We start from the raw sequence: 18,553 nt of genomic DNA on the forward strand, positions 1-18,553 counted from the left end.
GTTATCGCCATAGGCCGGCCAGGGGGCGGGAGAGGTACCGGGGTGATTTCCGCGGGAATCGATAACCAATCGGATTCCCAGGCCGAACGGAGCACACCCGCCCGCACTCGCTCTTTCCCCGCCCTTTGCCCCGCCCCGCTCCTTCTCCTCCTTTTGTCTTTCCGCCGAGCTCCCCACTTCACCCCATTGGCCCGCGCGGCCGCCGCTAGAGCTCTGCGCCTGCGCACGCACCGGGCGGGAGGACGCGGTGGCCTGGCGTGGGGGCGCGGCAGGGCGCGGGCGCAGGCGCAATGTGTCTCCGCTTGTGGGGGAGGGATGTGGGCGAGGCGACGGCCCCCGGTTTGTTTGGGCTGTGGGCGGTGCACAGTGCAGAGCCCGGGAAAAACGGGAAATGGCGGCGCCGAGCGCAGGGTCTTGGTCTACCTTCAAGCACAAGGAGCTGATGGCCGCTGACAGGGGACGCAGGTAAGTAAGGAACAGTCTTAGGGCCACTAAGGGAGGGTCCAGGGAAGGGGAACGTGGGCCCCAGGCGTGCGGCCCTGCAGCCCCCTCCCCTCGGAGCCCCGGAAAGCAGCCTTGTCCGCGCTTCCTGCCAAGGGTGGGAGGCCCCGCCGAGCAGTTCCGAGCCTGACTGCGCAGGGGCCCGCGGGCGGACCTCTTGGCCTTGTCCCTCGTGGGAGAAGACTGCCCTAGCCTCCCTTTGTTCAACCCACGAGGGTTCTAAATAAGGGGAGCTCCTTGCAGTCCTGCCCACTCTTGGCTTCTCTTGAAGATTCTTCATCCTTTCCTCTGGCTCCCTTATGAGGGAGATTATAAAAAGACTGTACTCTGCCCCCTTAAAAACCGCCGAGACCTTCTGCAGACCTCGGTGCTCTGCCTGATGTGCATTTGATTTGTATCGACTGTATCATGATCTGCTTGGCTTTGCATACAGTCACCAGATTTTCGAAGAAGTCAGTACAGGGTTTGGAAATTGAGTACTTTTGGCAGAACAAGGGGGTTCCTGTGGCTCCGAGTGTTCATGCCTCTGCCCCGGTCTTTCCACTTCATGGCAGGCATCACCCAGGAGAACATTGTAATGCCTCCCGCTCGAGACTGAAGATTAAGGTCTTCGCAAAGGGAACCTGCAGAAGGACACAGAATTAAGACGTAGGAAGTCCCGTGGTGCCCTTCACCCCTCCTCCCCTTCCAGTTGTGTCCTGAAATTCTAAATGATTGGAAACTTTTGTAATGTTCACGTTTAAGACTCTCATACTACGGAGTAGAGGAAGGAGCGGGTGTGCAGAGTGGTTGATGCTTCAGATTAAAACTAAAGAGTTGATTGAAAATTCAAGTCTGGAACTCGAGAGAGTTAAGAACTGTAAGTCAGTAAGTTGCAAGTATGGGTGAGATTGTCTAGGGAAAGGGTCTTTGAAGGGGCGTCCCTAATGGAACATCAACATTAAGGGGAGGCCAAAGGCCCTCTAAAGAAAACAGGAATTGGGTAGGCAGAGAGAAGACTCCCAGGTGCTGTCATGGAAAAAGAGGAAGAGAACAATTTAAGGAGCGAATACTACTGGTAAACTAATGGACGAAATCTGCTGCACCATTGGTTGGTATCCCAGCTGCAGTGTTATATGTGATCGTTATTACTGCTTTGATGTATTCGAAAGTGATTCATTCTTAAATGGATTGTTTTATTTGTATAGCTTTTTTTCTTATAGCCGGTTTTTACTGAAAGTCTGGGGTAATGGAAATATGACAGTAAAAATAAGGAAAAATGGAGTTTCAGACTCACTTTTCCAAACCTCAGATTCATTGACTGCTTCCAACCCACTTTGTCTGCTTTAGGATCCCACCTGCTATCTTAGGTCTCTCAGTTCCTTCAGGATCCTGCTCTTCCCTCTTCTAACTGAAAATCTCTCGCCCAATAACATCTCCAAGCCAAGTGCATCCATTCCATAGATGTGTGGTATTTCACTGATTGTAAGATACACATTTTTCCCCTCCCCTTTTTTTTTTTTTTTTTTTAGATGGAGTCTTTCTTTGTTTTTTCATCCAGACTGGAGTGCAGTGGAATAATCTCAGCTCACTGCAACCTCCACCTCCCAGGTTCAAGCGATTCTCCTGCCTCAGCCTCCCCAGTAGCTAGGACTACAGGCATGCACCACTACACTGAGCTAATTTTTTGTATCTTTAGTAGAGACAGGGTTTCACCATGTTGGCCAGGCTGGTCTCAAACTCCTGACCTCTGGTGGTCTATCCACCTCAGCCTCCCAAAGTACTGGGATTACAGGCATGAGCCACCGTGCCCGGCCTCCCTTCCTGTTTTAACACCTTAGAAATCAGGATGCATTTTAGAGTAGGTTTTGAAGTTATAAACTGAAGTTACTATATCTTCACTGCTATCAGGTGCCGCCCTTCCTGTTGTCACATATTTGGAAAATGTGACTTGGCAGGCTAGAGAACTCTGGATTTATGTAAAGTAGACATGTAGATGACATATATTGGCAATAGGATTATTTTAGTTTATAAGCAGAAGCTGATCTCTTTGCAAGCCCGTGGCAAAATTAGCTGGAGGTGACAGCACGTGCCTGTAGTCCCAACTACTTGGGAGGCTGAAGCAGGAGGATCACTTGAGTCCAGGAGTTCTGGGCTGTAGAGTGCTGTGCCAGTCACATGTCCACACTAAGTTCAGCATCAGTGTGGTGATGTCCTGGGAGCCAGGGTCCACCAGCTTGCCTAAGGAAGGGTGAACCAGCCCAAGTCAAAAGCTGGGCAAGTCAAAACTCCTGTGCTGCTCTGTAATGCGGTCATACCTGTGAAGAGCCGCTGCACTCCAGCCTGGGTGGCATAGTGAGACTCTATCTGTTTTAAAGTAAATAGATAAGTACCTACCCACTGTGACTTTCTGTCATACTTCCTGCTTATCCACATCTTAACGGGATTCTGATAATTTCTAGTGCCATTTTGTCACTGGAACTTAAAGTTTTAAAAAAACATGTAATTATATGTTTATATCATTAGTGAAAGAGAGTTAGTGTCAGCCTCATTTATTTTCTGTTAAAGCCATTGGCTTGAGTTTTTGTCATAGCGTTGTTTTAGCCCTCATCCAAGATCATTATAAACTTCCATCACTTTCACCAGCTTAAATAATGTGAGATGATTTCTGAAATAGTTCTCTTAATTAAAATTGGTCTATCAGAGAAGTATTTCTTCTCATAAATATGTATGCTTGGGGGTATTATTTTGCTTAAGATACACATTTCCCTCCCCTAGTCAGACCATTCATCTCAGATGATCTCAGCTGAACATAAACCATAAGGAATTAGACATTATTTTCTTATGATCAATGCGTTACTGCTTAGTACGTCTTTGATTTAACCAGATTCAATAAATATGCATAATCTTCGTTATTAGAAGTCTTATTCTTTTTCGTTCTTTCTATTCATGCCTCTTCCACTCCACTCTTCTGTGCCAAATTGTGTACTTGACAGCCTTTCCCTCTACCTTTTATCTGTAGGATATTGGGAGTATGTGGCATGCATCCTCACCATCAGGAAACTCTAAAAAAGAACCGAGTGGTGCTAGCCAAACAGCTGTTGTTGAGTGAACTGTTAGAACATCTTCTGGAGAAGGACATCATCACCTTGGAAATGAGAGAGCTCATCCAGGTATCTGGAGGCAAAAGAGAGAAGATAAATTGATCATAGGGGTGGGAACAGAGCTTGACAAAATATTAAAAGGATGTCGTATCTTTATCCTTTTTTTTTTTTTTTTTTTGAGACAGAGTCTCTGTCACCCAGGCTGGAGTGCAATGGCGCGATCTTGGCTCACTGCAGCCTCTGCCTCCCAGGTTCACGTGATTCTCCTGCCTCAGCATCCCAAGTAGCTGGGACTACAGGCGGGTGCCACCACACCTGGCTAAGTTTTTGTATTTTTAGTAGAGATGGGGTTTCACTGTGTTAGCCAGGATGGTGTCAATCTCCTGACCTCATGATCCACCTGCTTTGGCTTCCCAAAGTGCTGGGATTACAGGTGTGAGCCACCACACCCAGTTGGAAGTTGTACGTTTCTAAAGAAATGGAAGTGCCCTTCTACCATAGAGCATTTGACAGAAATGATATAAATTCAAGAATAACAGGAAGGACTTCACCTAAACATATCTTTTCCTGTAAAAAGAATTATTGAGAGGAATGAGGACACTACTAGGAAGCTCATGTGGAGAAATAGAATTATAGGTAGAGAAGTAAATATGATTCCATGTTTTATTCTTGTGTCTTAGGCCAAAGTGGGCAGTTTCAGCCAGAACGTGGAACTCCTCAACTTGCTGCCTAAGAGGGGTCCCCAAGCTTTTGATGCCTTCTGTGAAGCACTGAGGGAGACCAAGCAAGGCCACCTGGAGGATATGTTGCTCACCACCCTTTCCGGGCTTCAGCATGTACTCCCACCGGTATGAAGCTTTAGTCATATGGGGTGTTGGGAAGGAAAGTTTGACTGGAAAGCAATTTGTAAGTCAGAGTGAGGGAGACTAGATTTTGTTGTATTTGGAGCGGACCACCTCCCTAAGGTCTGTCATCATGAGTTTTGATTTCTTACAGTTGAGCTGTGACTACGACTTGAGTCTCCCTTTCCCGGTGTGTGAGTCCTGTCCACTTCACAAGAAGGTCCGCCTGTCGACAGGTGAGAATTGATGGACTAAAAGGGGTCCCAGGCCAGGCGTGGTGGCTCACGCCTGTAATCCCAGCACTTTGGGAGACCGAGGCAGGTGGATCACCTGAGGTCAGGAGTTCAAGACCAGCCTGGCCAACATGGTGAAACCCCGTCTCTACTAAAAATATAAAAACTAGCTGGGCATGGTGGTGGGTGCCTGTAATCCCGGCTACTCGGGAGGCTGAGGCAGGAGAATTGCTTGAACCCAGGAGACGGAGGTTGCAGTGAGCCAACACAATGCCACCACACTCCAGCCTTGGCGACAGAGTGAGAGTCAGTCTCAAAAAAAAAAAAAGGAGGGGGTGTCCCAGATCCCAGTTTGACTTCTTTTTGTCTGGTATCTGGCTTTGCCCTAACATGAGCCTTTTTTTTTTTTTTTTTTTTTTAAAGAAATAGAGTCTTGTTCTGTCACCCAGGCTGGAATGCAGTGGCACCATCATAGCTCACTGCAGCCTCAAACTCCTGGGTTGAAGAGCTCCTCCTGCCTCAACCTCCCAAGTACCTGGGATTACAGGTGCATGCCGCCACACCTAGTTCCTTTTTAAATCTTTTGTAGAGAAGGAGTCTCACTTTGTTACCCAGGCTGGTGTCAAAGTCCTGGCCTCAAGTGATCCTCCTGCCTTGGCCTCCCAAAGTGCTGGGATTATAGGCATAAGCCACCACGCCCAGCTGAGACATACTTTATACTGGGAACAGTTGTCAGTGAATTTGTTAAGGGCTAGTAGGACAGTTTAGGCAGGAGGTTGTTTTTGTTTTTTTGTTTTTTGTTTTTTTTTCCCCCTCTTGTGATGGAGTCTTGCTCTGTCACCCAGGCTGGAGTGCAATGACACGATCTCGGCTCACTGCAAACTCTGCCTCCTGGGTTCAAGCGATTCTCCTGCCTCAGCCTCCTGAGTAGCTGGGATTACAGGTGCATGCCACCATGCCCAGCTAATTTTTTGTATTTTTAGTAGAAACGGGGTTTCACCGTTTCCTGACCTCGTGATCTGCCTGCCTCGGCCTCCCAAAGTGTTGGGATTACAGGCATGAGTCACCGCCTAGGCAGGGTATTATAAATAGGTGGTCCCATATCCTTTCCACCCCAGAAAACAGTTTTTATGATAACTGGCCCTTTGAGTAGCATGTATATAGGCAGGAAGTTCATGCTCAATTGGCCTTTATAAAGCTGAAAGAGAAAAGACTACATTTGGGGCCACCAGCCTGCTGATGGAGCAGCCTAGTGATTGGAGCAAGACTTTTACCAGCTAGCCCATTTAGTCATTCAGCCAGTTGAGCATCTGCTACATGCAAGCTATGTGCAGAGAATCCTTTAGTGAGCTAAAACTAAGAGTCTCTGCCCTCATGAAGCCTACAGGTTTGGGGAGTGAGTGAGACCAATATTTATCAAAACCTGGTTCCAAGAGATGTCTGAAGTTACAATGACATATTAAGATTGATGGTTAAGTTAAATACTAGTTTTTTGGTTTTCTGTCTATACCACAGATACTGTGGAACACTCCCTAGACAATAAAGATGGTCCTGTCTGCCTTCAGGTGAAGCCTTGCACTCCTGAATTTTATCAGACACACTTCCAGCTGGTGAGTTTTTGCATAATGACAAGAGGAAGAGAGTTGGGAAATTAGACACCCTTCCTGGGAACCTGAACTTAGTTTGCATGTACATTTCCTTTCTGCCTTATTAGTCAGAAAGTTGTTACTGGCTAAATGCCTTATGTGAGCATTTGTCTATTTTTACCTGCTGGGGGTTAAGAAGAAAACTACGATGTTTTTGTTTTCTTGAAATGTCTAATCTAGCCGGGGAATCTTGTGTCATCGAGATGCTCATCCTCTAACTGGCCTCTCCTCCCCAGGCTTATAGGTTGCAGTCTCGGCCTCGTGGCCTAGCATTGGTGTTGAGCAATGTGCACTTCACTGGAGAGAAAGAACTGGAATTTCGCTCTGGAGGGGATGTGGACCACAGTACTCTAGTCACCCTCTTCAAGCTTTTGGGCTATGACGTCCATGTTCTGCGTGACCAGACTGCACAGGTACCCGAGGCAGGAAAAATTGATGTGTAAATTAGAGGACTGAACAACACTTTGGGACCAGAGACATCTTTTGCTCTTGTGCCTGCTGGGATATATCTTAAAAGTTGGTCTACTCTACTTACATTTTTATTCACTCTGTTCTGCCTCTCATCTTGCAATCTAGTAGAATTAGGGCCAGCCAGCCATTTTAGTGTTGACATCTCAGGTTGTGGTTTCATAAAGTAATAATAGTCCACAGTTGGGTTCTCACTTTTTTTTTTTTTTAAGACAGAGTCTAGCTCTGTCACCCAGGCTGGAGTGCAATGGCATGATCTCGGCTCACTGCAACCTCTACCTCCCAGGTTCAAGCGATTCTCCTGCCTCAGCTTCCTGTGTAGCTGGAACTGCAGGCGCGCACCACCATGCCCGGCTAATTGTTGTATTTTTAGTAGAGACAGGGTTTTGCCATGTTGGCCAGGCTGGTCTGGAACTTCTGACCTCAGGTGATCCGCCCCCATCTGCCTCCCAAAGTGCTGGGATTATAGGTGTGAGCCACTGCGCCTGGCTGGGAAGTATTCTTAATAGTTATGTAACCACAAGTCATATCATAGGGTGGATTGTTTTTGGACCAGATTGCTAGAAATTGTGAGCATTTTCATTATGGGCTGTTCCTCATTAACCTCAGTTACTGTACTGCACAACTGACTTTGTGACCTTTAGGGTTTCTGTTTTGCAATCAATAATGGCCTATTTGTAGATTCATATTCACTCTTTATTTTTATTCCAGAGTAATAGAACTTTCTTAAACTTGCTTTGAGGTTGTCAGTGGTGAAATTAAAATTTCTAGGAGATTCACTTTGATCTGTTGGGATAGAGGATCTTTGTTTTCCATTCAGCATTGTCTGTAGTCTTCATTTCTCTTTCTCAGCTGCCCTCCTGTGAGAATAATTATGTATTTACTATGTTTTTGGCAAGGCTGGTTTCATCCACAGGTACCTGGGTGTTGTCCTTTACATGCTGTTTTTACCAGTTTCCCCATTGTAGCACATGCAATCTAGTTAAATCCACCCTTGCTTTAAAGCCACGGCAGGAACAGCTGCTTCAGTCCTCAAGTATTCAGGTAGTTTATATGCTTTCCTGAGAAGTCTGCTGGGCATAAAGAGACAAAGGGCAGATACCATCCGTAATTCCTACAGAAGGTCACTTAACAAAATGTGCGCTGTGTGTGTTTTCTTAGAGGTTTTGGTCTAGCCATTTATTTTACTAGAAATCTATTATGTCTTGGTTTTTCAACTTGTATTCAGCTGATAAAGGATCCTAGATGTCTAATAGTTAAAGGTGCAATACTGAGCCACTAAGTCAGCTATATACTGCTGTTTTTTCAGAGACCGTCAGTAGATTTGGTGAGTTGATGAGCCCACTTTCTAAATACCATTTCCGTTTATGCTAAGCCTGATGCATATTCAGTGACCTATTGGATTCTAATTCTTTGGTCAAATTGCTCTATAACTGGAATTGAGTAGCGTTGAACTTCGAGCACCTTATGATGGGGGACTATGTGAGCTGCCACAGATTTGTTTAAAGATCAGATGAGGGAGTTTTGACATCAGCAGAAAAGGAAATGTGTCCTCTTATGTTCCTAAGGACTAAACAAGATTAGAGAAAGTATCTTCTGTCATAGCTAAGAAGAAATGCCTAGGTAGATATGATCAGAAGGATAAATGGAGGAGGCAGGACTTAAGCTGGCCTTGAAGGATAGAAGTTACTAAAGCAGAGAGGAGTGGTGAAGCCACCCTAGGCAGGGAGAACAGTATGTGGACAAGAAATGTGTGTGTTATAAACCAGGTAGTTGCAATGGGTGTCATAATTTGGTGCACTGGGCATCTGCACAGAATACTCTCTTCCTGGTGGGATCTCGCTAGAGACTCAACTCATTTATCATATAGCTGTTTGGCAAGCAAAGAAACAGAACCAAAAAAAATAAGATCCTCTTTTCTTTTCCTTATCAAATCTTTTTTACTTGAGAGAGGAATTCCATTTAAAAACAGGAAATAGTAGAATTAGTCTTAGAGACTCCTCTTCCCTGACAGTGCTGCAATGAGCATGGGCATTCTCCCTGCCCTAATTTTTTCACTTTTCTCTGTTACCAACTTTTGATTGCATCTACTTCATGAAGTTACTAGTTCTAGAATTATGATTGACCCTATGTTAGGAAACGAGGTACTCTTCAAAATGGAAATTTTCTTTTACCACGTGTATTGTTTTTTTTTTTTTTTTAGCTTGCATTTGGGTCACAGACCGCTTTGAAAATGTAGGGACAAGCTATAGGTCATCCCTGGAAAATGCAGCTGCCCGTAGAATTTAGCATATAATTTCAGAGGGTTCACAAGTTACTCTCTTCACATGTCCCCCAACCCCTAGCTAAAAATACACTTAGGAGTTAAGAACCCTGCTATTTATAGAAGTACTGTAATTTTATCAAAAACAAATCTGCAGATCCTATTTTAAGCTATTCTACTTGTGGAAAAAGTCCTCCAAATGTCTAATCCCCACTTATTGAATGGTTGAGTCTTACTAAGTTTGGTTACAAAGTGCGTGTATTCTGTTTTTGGACGTTGTTTTCTATTTGCTGACCTAATCTCACTAAATGCAAAATGGTCGTGATTCAGTGCCCAGGTGTATAATTTTTGTTTTCTTCTTTGAGCAAAATTAACTTCTTTAACTATTCAGTGTTAAAATTCTATTAGCGTCAGCTCCAGAGGAACATTCACAGTTACGTATTCTCTTGAAATTATATTTTCTTGGAAGAATTTTTTTGATTATCTGTCATTACCTTAAGATTTCTATTATTATTGTTGGCTTCTACTTAGAAAATATACGTACGTTTCAACACCAATCTATTTCTAGTTATATTGCAGACTTTCAAATATTTTATATAATTGCATCTCGATTATCTACAAACAGAAGTATTCCGAACAGCTAAATTAGTAGCTCTCAAACTTTAACATATCAGAGCCTCCCGGAGGACTTATTAAAACACATTTTGCTGGGGCCTAAGATTTCTTTTTTTTTTTTTTGAGACAGAGTCTCGCTCTGTCTCCCAGGCTGGAGTTCAATGGCCCGATCTCAGCGGCTCACTACAACCTCCGCCTCCCGGGTTCAAGCGATTCTCCTGCCTCAGCCTCCTGAGTAGCTGGGACTACAGGCGTCCGCCACCACCCCCGGCTAATTTTTGTATTTTTAGTAGAGACAGGGTTTCACCATATTGGCCAGGCTGGTCTCATAAACTCCTGACCTTGTGATCCGCCCGCCTCGGCCTCCTCAAAGTGTTGGGATTACAGGCGTGAGCCACCGCGCCCAGCCCAATTTCACGTTTTTTACAAGTTCCTGGGTGATGCTGCTCTTGCTGCTTTAGGGGCCACACTTTGAGAGCTACTGCAGTGCGTTATAGAAGTGTGCTTTTTATTTTGGCAGTGTGTGTGATTAAATATATGTGTTTTAATTCTTCCACCCGGATAGTTTATTTTCATTACAATTTTATTCAAGTTTATAATCAAATGAACTTGTTTTCTGTCTGCCCCATCTCAGATAGAAGACCCAGACATCGTGAATTATAGAGGGAGGCATAGGTTTAGGCATAGGTTTAAAAATGTGTGCCCAATTATTATGCTCTTTAGATACACAATATAACTTTCTGACGGATGGACCAGATGCTTAAGGTAGTGGTCTTCATGTATCACAACTTAGTGCAAGATAAACAAGATTCTCCGGGCATGGTGGCACATTCCTATTGTCCCAGCTACTCTAGAGGCTTAGGCAGGAAGATTCCTTGAGCCCAGGAGTTCTAGGCTGTAGTGTGCTATGCTGATCAGGTGTCCAAACTAAGTTCATCATCAATATGGTGACCTCCTGGGAGTGGGAGACCACCGGCTTGCCCAAGGAGGGGTGTACCAGCCCAGGTCAGAAATGGAGCAGGTGAAAACTCCTGTACTGATCAGTAGTGATCTTGCACCTGTGAATAGCCAGTATGCTCAAGCCCGGGCAACATAGCGATATCCTGTCTTTAAAAAAAATAAATAAATAAACAGGAACAGAGAGTTCTTAAGTTGAACTACAATATTGACCAGTAATAGATTTCTTTGAGAAAAATACTCTTTATTAGACGTGTACATTGTAATAACAGCAGATTTTTTGCAATGTGTCCCAGACACAGCGGTTGGTTTTTGGGTTTTTTTGGTTGTTTTTTTTTGGAGACAGGGTGTCTCTCTGTCACCCAAGCTACAGTGCAGTGGTGCAATCACGGCTCACCGCAGCCTCGACTTCCTAGGCTCACGTGATCCCTCCACCATAGCCTTTAGGGTAGGTGGGACTACAAGCATGCACCACCATGCCTGGCTAATTTTTTTTTTTTTTAATGGAGTCTTGCTAGGTTGCCCAGGCCAAGTCCTTTGTCATAATATCTCATTTTAATCTTCACAAACTTAAGAGAAAATGTCCTCATAATTTTTTTTTATAAAGTGAAAATTAGAGTCTCAAGGGTCTGAGTAAGTTGTTCCAACTCATGAAGCCAAGGTTCAAACCTAGATCAGTCTGACCCTAGGGCCTGTGTATGTAATTACTGCCCTGTATAGAATCCTCCTTTATAGCGCGCTCTTGCTGAAACAAAGCGTTTTATACAGACATCATCACTGTCTCTCGAATACTTAGAATCTTAGAAGACAACATTACAAGTATTGCTATTCTCTACTATCATGATGCTGTCACAGAACAGTTTATTGTAGCTGAATATGCATATTTACATATTCATAGCTACACTTTGAGTCACGCTTATGCCGTTTATATACAAGGGCACTTGCTCTAATGAAGGATCTGGTTATGAACAGGGCATTAATCAGAGTTGACCAACTCATGATTAGCTTCTTTAGTAACTTGTTTTAATCCAGGAGCTCTTTGCCTGTCTCAGTACGTCTGAATCTGTATTCAGAATATTGTGTCTGAACTCACATGCGTTTTTCTGGTGAGTCCATAGCTTTCTTCAGTCTCTCCAAAGGCCTCTTCTTTTATCATTGACCACAGGAATATACAGAAAGCATTTTATCTTCTAATAGCTTAGGGTTTCAAAAAGAAACCAAAGTGTGATGCTTATATTGGTGCTGACTCTAGTGCACAACACTAAACACTCCTTTCTTTTAGGAAATGCAAGAGAAACTCCAGAATTTTGCGCGGTTACCTGCACACAGAGTTACGGACTCCTGCATCGTAGCACTCCTCTCGCATGGTGTGGAGGGCGCCATCTATGGTGTGGATGGGAAACTGCTCCAGGTGCGGATACCATGGTGGAAGCCAGCTGTTGAAACCAGGCTGCTTCACCTCCTGCCTGCCGTCTGTCCCGTGATGGCGACTGTTGCATGTATAGGAATTCAGGAGGCCCCACCCAATGCTTAACCTCCCTTCTTCCTTGTTTCTTTCTGGCAGCTACAAGAGGTTTTTCGACTCTTTGACAACGCCAACTGCCCAAGCCTACAGAACAAACCGAAAATGTTCTTCATCCAGGCCTGCCGTGGAGGTGAGTGCCCTGGCAGACCAGCACCTGGGTGGTGGCTCCTGGGCGGCCTCCCACCAGCTCTCACTTTCCTGTTTGCTCCTCTCAGGTGCTATTGGATCCCTTGGGCACCTCCTTCTGTTCACTGCTGCCACCGCCTCTCTTGCTCTGTAAGTGTCTCCCAATGCATGGGGTGTGCTGGGACTTGGGCAGCCCATGGCTCTCAGGCTGGTCAGCTCTCCGTGCACCACCATATCCTGTTCTCAGGACTCTTTTATCAGTGTCTTTGCTTTCCTTTCTGAGAACTCTTACTCTTCTCTGCTTTATTAACGCCGGTGCCCTTTTTTTGGTTACTCATTCCAGTTACGGATTTCTGATCTGTCTTTTCCCCGTCCTTCTTATTTTATCTCCTTTCTTTCACTCTTTCTCCTTTTCACTGGTTCCATATACTTCACTTTTACCTACACTTCGCTCTTGCCTCCTTTCTTCTTACCATTCATGGGTCATGCAGGATAGCAGAACAGAATCCGTGTTGGCCTTTGACTCTTCCTTTTCCATGAGCGGCTGCTGCCCCTCTTTTCTCATGCAGTTTGTTTTACTCCTTTAAGAGCCAGGACTGCAGGACGAGGATTAAAAGACCCATAGGCATGCTTCTCATCCTGGAGGAAAATAATAGTAATTACGAGCCCTAACTTTGGAGTCAAATTCTGACTTCACCATTTACTAGTTACGTGAAGTTAAGTTAAATGGCATCCCTCCATCTCAGTTTGCTCAATATAAAATGAAAATAGTCCTTGTACCTACTTCATAAGGTGCTTGTGATGGTTAAATGAGATTATGCATTTAAGGGCTTACATAGCTCGGTACCTGACTCACAGCACATCCACAAAATATGCCAGCTATCACTCTTAAAACACGATCAGTGCCATAAAGGGCTTATAGTTTGCTTCAAAGGTCGCTTTGTCCAAACATTCAAATAATTACTGTTTTAATCTCTCGTGTGGCCAAATGTAAATAGCTAATACTATTGTCATCCTGATCTGATATTACCGCAGAATATAGTCTGTTGAGATCCTGCAGCATGACTCAGACTACAGCAGTTACTGCCCCAAAAGCAGAAGGAAATGTGGCCTCTCTAAGGAGCAGACCAGTTACTCAGGAAAATAAAGTAAATATGCATGAAGTAGCTTAAGACTAGTTCACAGGCCTCATGTAAGCAAGGGTGAAATTAGCAAGGTACAAACCATACTTAGAAAGGAGTATGCAGTAAGAGTAGATCATTTTAAGTGAGGGTAGTTTAAAGAGATTTTGTGGATAGGATACGGCTTCATTTGTACCTGGAGTAATTTGATTTACATAGTTGTAGAGTAGTATCTAGAGTCTGTCGTGGGAAGGAAACAATACAACATGATAAGCACACTGAGATTCAGAGGGCATGTTGTGCCTCCCCTCCTCCCAAACCAATGCTCGGATCTGATTTTAAAACAGCATCTGTGTGAGTATGTGAGATGTGGCTGGTCATAACAAAGTAGGTTCAGCTCATTTCAAACCTTTAGTCATAACTGAGATTTTGGACATCAGCCGGTAAAAGTAAGGAACAGTTGGGAGCTTAAGTAAGAAATAATGTGATGAATTTTTTTTCCAGGAAGGTTGCCGTGGAGGGGGCTGCACTAAGGAAAGAGGTTATGGGGCACAAACTTCACTTTTCATTCCCTGCTCTATCCCCAGGCCCAGGGCCCTGCCTGACGCATGGTAGCACTTATAAATGTCGAATGAATGGATGAAAATTAATCTGCCTGAAAAACTGTAGGTATTACGTAAAAAACAAATATGAGAATATAGTGACAAAAGAACCAATGGCATTTATTGATTGATGGATCTGTGATATAAAGGTGAGAGAGGAATTCTCCTTTCTCTTTAGCTTAGCCTGTTTCCTTTAGGCGTCTTTACTAACAAAATGACAGTTAAATGGTCATTTTCTCCTCCTATATCCAGGGATTTAATACCCTATTGGATCTGGATAAGGAGTAATTGCTCTTTCCTGGAGTAATCTGAATTTTTGACTCTGTCTCTCTAACTTTTCTGAAATTAAATCCTTCAAGGAATGACCAGTAGCCAATTGTTCCTTTGAAAATTTGAGTTCACCTGTCTTCCTGCTGTATTTGGTTAATATAATTAATGTCTATAAAAAGCTCCACCCCCCTGCCCCAGTCAGCTTCTAAACTAGAGTGTAAGCTCTATGATGGCAGGAATTTTCTCTTCACTTTATCCCTAGGCCTTAAAGTAAGACAGTGCCCAACACATGGCAGTTGCTTGACAATTTTTATTAAGTCTGTGCTTTGGTCCTTTTCCCCCCCAATTCTTAAAGCTTCCCATCTTTCTTAAGCTCCTTCATGTTGCGTGGATCAGGAAGTACTGTAATAGAGCGTACTCTTACTTTTTATGTGTTGACCTGAGAGTCCTCCCTATCTGTCTTTCCTACTGACAGCACCCCTGCCCACACCCAAAATAAAACAACATCATCAAAAATAAGAGTCTGTCTTGGGATACATAAGGCCTGTATCAAGAGCAAGGATCTGCTCAGGGTATGTTGAGAAAGTATTGCTGAAGTTGAATATGGATGATCTTTTTAAATTTTCTGGGAGAACATAGTCAAATTCTCCCCATTTTAAGTTTTTCCCTCTTAAAATTTTCATAAGGCCAGGTGTGGTGGCTCATGCCTGTAATCCCAACACTTTGGGAGGCCAAGGCAGAAGGATCACTTGAGGCCAGGAGTTCAAGACAAGTCTGGTCAACGTCGCAAGACCCCATCTCTATTAAAAAAAAAAAAAAAGATTTAAAAAGTTATTTTAATAAATAAAAATTATTTTTCTTAAATCTTGGATGCTTGCTGTAATTTATCTTATGAAATTAACAAATAGTGCTTCAAAGATAGCAAAACCACCTTGGAAACAACTGATCATACTTAGTTTTATTATTTTTTTGGTAGATAGTTTGAGGTTGTGATTTTTATGTAGCATACTTATGGTAACCGTATTTGTTATTTATTACCTTGTTTTTTCTTGTTTATGTAATTAAATATATCAATATTTTATTATGTATTGTAATAAAAAGCACTGTGACTCCCAGGCATACTGTTAATCGAACAAGTGTGTTGTGGACTTAGATGATTTTCAGTTCCATTTACAAGGAGTATTTGATTTGGCATTTTCCCTGTCTTACACAGAACGGGAACTGCTCCAACCACACAGATATGCATGTGCTTGAGCGTGGTGCCTGGTGTGTATGAGGCATCCCCTGAGTAACAGATGCATGCTGGGAGAGTAATTTTTATTATTTATTTATTTATTTGTTTGTTTATTTTTAGTTTATCAGCCATAGGTTGGAGGCAACAGCTGGAAATGGCTCTTCCCCTTCAAGGTTGTAGGGAATGTGGGCTTGCCTGTGACAGGCCCAAGAGAGACAGAAGAAGTAACATCTTTGTCCACTCTGTCTGCCTTTGTTACAGATGAGACTGATCGTGGGGTTGACCAACAAGATGGAAAGAACCATGCAGGATCCCCTGGGTGCGAGGAGAGTGATGCCGGTAAAGAAAAGCTGCCAAAGATGAGACTGCCCACGCGCTCAGACATGATATGCGGCTATGCCTGCCTCAAAGGTACTTTGAGTTCCAAAAGAGTCGAGTCATACCTCATTTTATTGCACTTTACTTTATTATGCTTTGCAGATACAGGTTGAGTATGCCTTATCTGAAATGTTGGGACCAGAATTTTTTTGGTCCCAGATTTTGGATTTTTTTGTTTTTTTGGATTTTGGAATATTTGCATTATACTTACTAATTGAGTGTCCCATATCCAAATATTGTAAATTTAAAATGCTCCAGTGAGCACCTTCTTTGAGCATCATGTTGGCACTTGGAAAGTTTCAGATTTAGAAGCATTTCAGATTTTTGGATTTGGGATGCTCAGCTACTTTTTACAAATTGAAGGTTTGTGGCAGTCCTCCTTCAAGCGTCTAAAATCAGCACCATTTTTCTATTGGCATGCCTCTGTTAGCATTTTTCAGCAATAAAGTATGTTTTAATTACAGCATATGCATTTTTTAGACATAATATTGTTGCACACTTAATAGACTGTAGGATAGTGACCGTAACTTCCATACACACTGGGAGACCTGAAAACTTGTATGACTTGTTTTATTGCCATATTCACTTTCTTGAGCTGGTCTGGAAACAGACCTACAGTATCTCCAAAGTATGCCAATAATTCAAAAGAGTGTACCCTCCTAGACTTGGATTCTTCATGTTGGGTTCTCTGTGGAGGGTGCAGGTGCCATGGCCGAGTCTAGTTTGGGAAGTCCAGCTGTGTGATGGCATTCACACTGTGATTAATGCCCTTTTGGTTGCAGGGACTGCCGCCATGCGGAACACCAAACGAGGTTCCTGGTACATCGAGGCCCTCGCTCAAGTGTTCTCTGAGCGGGCTTGTGATATGCACGTGGCCGACATGCTGGTTAAGGTGAGCCAGCGGGCTCCGTGACCCCTGTGCGTCTCCACAGTGCTCTACTTTCCTTCTCCCTTGAATGCTCTTTCATAGTCCGTCTCCTCTTCCCGTCGTGCTGCTCTCATGAAGCCCGAGATTCTCAGACTTGGGCCTGTTGGTTCTGCCCCTCCAGGTGAATGCACTTATCAAGGATCGGGAAGGCTATGCCCCTGGCACAGAGTTCCACCGGTGCAAGGAGATGTCTGAATACTGCAGCACTCTGTGCCGCCACCTCTACCTGTTCCCAGGACACCCTCCCACATGATGCCACCTCCCCATCATCCACGCCAAGTGGAAGCCACTGGACCACAGGAGGTGTGATAGAGCCTTTGATCTTCAGGATGCACAGTTTCTGTTCTGCCCCCTCAGGGATGTGGGAATCTCCCAGACTTGTTTCCTGTGCCCATCATCTCTGCCTTTGAGTGTGGGACTCCAGGCCAGCTCCTCTTCTGTGAAGCCCTCTGCCTGTAGAGCCAGCCTTGATCGGACCTATTGCCAGGAATGTTTCAGCTGCAGTTGAAGAGCCTGACAAGTGAAGTTGTAAACACAGTGTCATTATGGGGAGAGGGCATATAACTTCCCCGTATTTGTGTTCAGTTCCAGCTTTTGTAGATGGCACTTTAGTAATTGCTTTTATTACATTAGTTAAGATGTCTGAGGGATCATCTCCTATGTTTTATTTCATTCATATCCCCCACCCTTTTTGTCCTAGAGTGAGAGTTTGGAAGGTGTACAGATTTAATGTAGACATTGTCTTTTGGCTCTGAAGAGGTAAACATGACTAGAGACACACTTTGCTGCAATGTGACTAGAGACACACCTTGCTGCAGTGTGCAGAAGCGGCCTGTGCGTTCCCTTCAGTACTGCAGGGCTCCCCAGTGGAAGGACACTCTTGCCTCGTTTGGGCTCAAGGCTCCACAGCCTGTCCGCCGACATTGCTTTGCATCTGTACCTTATTGATCTTTGCCCATGGAAGTCTCAAAGATCTTTCGTTGGTTGTTTCTCTGAGCTTTGTTACTGTAATGAGCCTCGTGGGGAGCATCAGAGAAGGCCAGGTGTGTTTCCCTAGACTCTATATCTCTCTCTCTCTCTCTCTCTCTCTCTCTCTCTCTCTCTCTCTTCCTGCTCTCTGCTTCAGTATTAAACTCTACTTTGATATTATGTGGCCTTTATTTCAGTGCTATACGTGTCATTTTTCAATCTAGAAACCTTTATCCCTGCTTATCTGAAACTTCCCTGTTAAGACCTTTTAAAAAAAAAAAAAACTTCTTTCTTCCTCCAGTCTATTCTCCACATAACAGTAGTTTTGGTTTTTAATTTTTTTTTTTTTTTTTTTTTTTGTTATTTGGTGTTTTTTGGTTTTTAAGGCAAGTTCTCACTATGTTTCTCAGACTGGTCTCGAACTCCTGGCCTCAAGCCATCCTCCCACCTCAGCCTCTCAAATAGCTGGGACTACAGGTGTGAGCCACCACGCCTGGCCAGGTTTTGGTTGTTTAAATATAAATCTGATTATGTCACCTCCCTGCTTAGAACCCTTCTGCTTTCTATTACACCTCACTTAAAATTTAAACTTCTCACCTTCGTTTATGAGAACTGGTTCTTGCCTTCCCCTTGAACCTCATTAAATGGTGATTTCTTGCTAAGCTCCAGCCCGAGTGGTCTCCTCGGCTTCTAATTTTGTGCTCTTTCCTGCCCTCTTCCTTGGCCTTCTCATCTGTCCACCCCCACCACTCTTGACTCAGGTGGTGTCCTTATTCCTCAATTCTTGACTGT

The 18,553-nt window shown here is 44.0% G+C and overlaps 1 protein-coding gene across 1 annotated transcript; it reads left to right on the forward strand.

Moving 5' to 3' along the window:
* Positions 1-156: 156 nt before the first annotated feature.
* On the forward strand, positions 157-17,655 carry CASP2 (caspase 2, apoptosis-related cysteine peptidase). The gene is made up of 11 exons (XM_011989881.1): positions 157-465; positions 3,503-3,653; positions 4,265-4,432; positions 4,581-4,662; positions 6,175-6,269; positions 6,542-6,718; positions 11,891-12,019; positions 12,173-12,263; positions 15,748-15,897; positions 16,647-16,756; positions 16,914-17,655. Exons 1-11 carry the CDS (start codon positions 392-394, stop codon positions 17,043-17,045), a joined length of 1,359 nt encoding a protein of 452 aa, XP_011845271.1. The 5' UTR covers positions 157-391; the 3' UTR covers positions 17,046-17,655.
* The last annotated feature ends 898 nt before the right edge of the window (positions 17,656-18,553 follow it).

This window comes from Mandrillus leucophaeus, unplaced genomic scaffold (assembly GCF_000951045.1).
Source record: "Mandrillus leucophaeus isolate KB7577 unplaced genomic scaffold, Mleu.le_1.0 Scaffold365, whole genome shotgun sequence".
NCBI lineage: Eukaryota > Metazoa > Chordata > Mammalia > Primates > Cercopithecidae > Mandrillus > Mandrillus leucophaeus.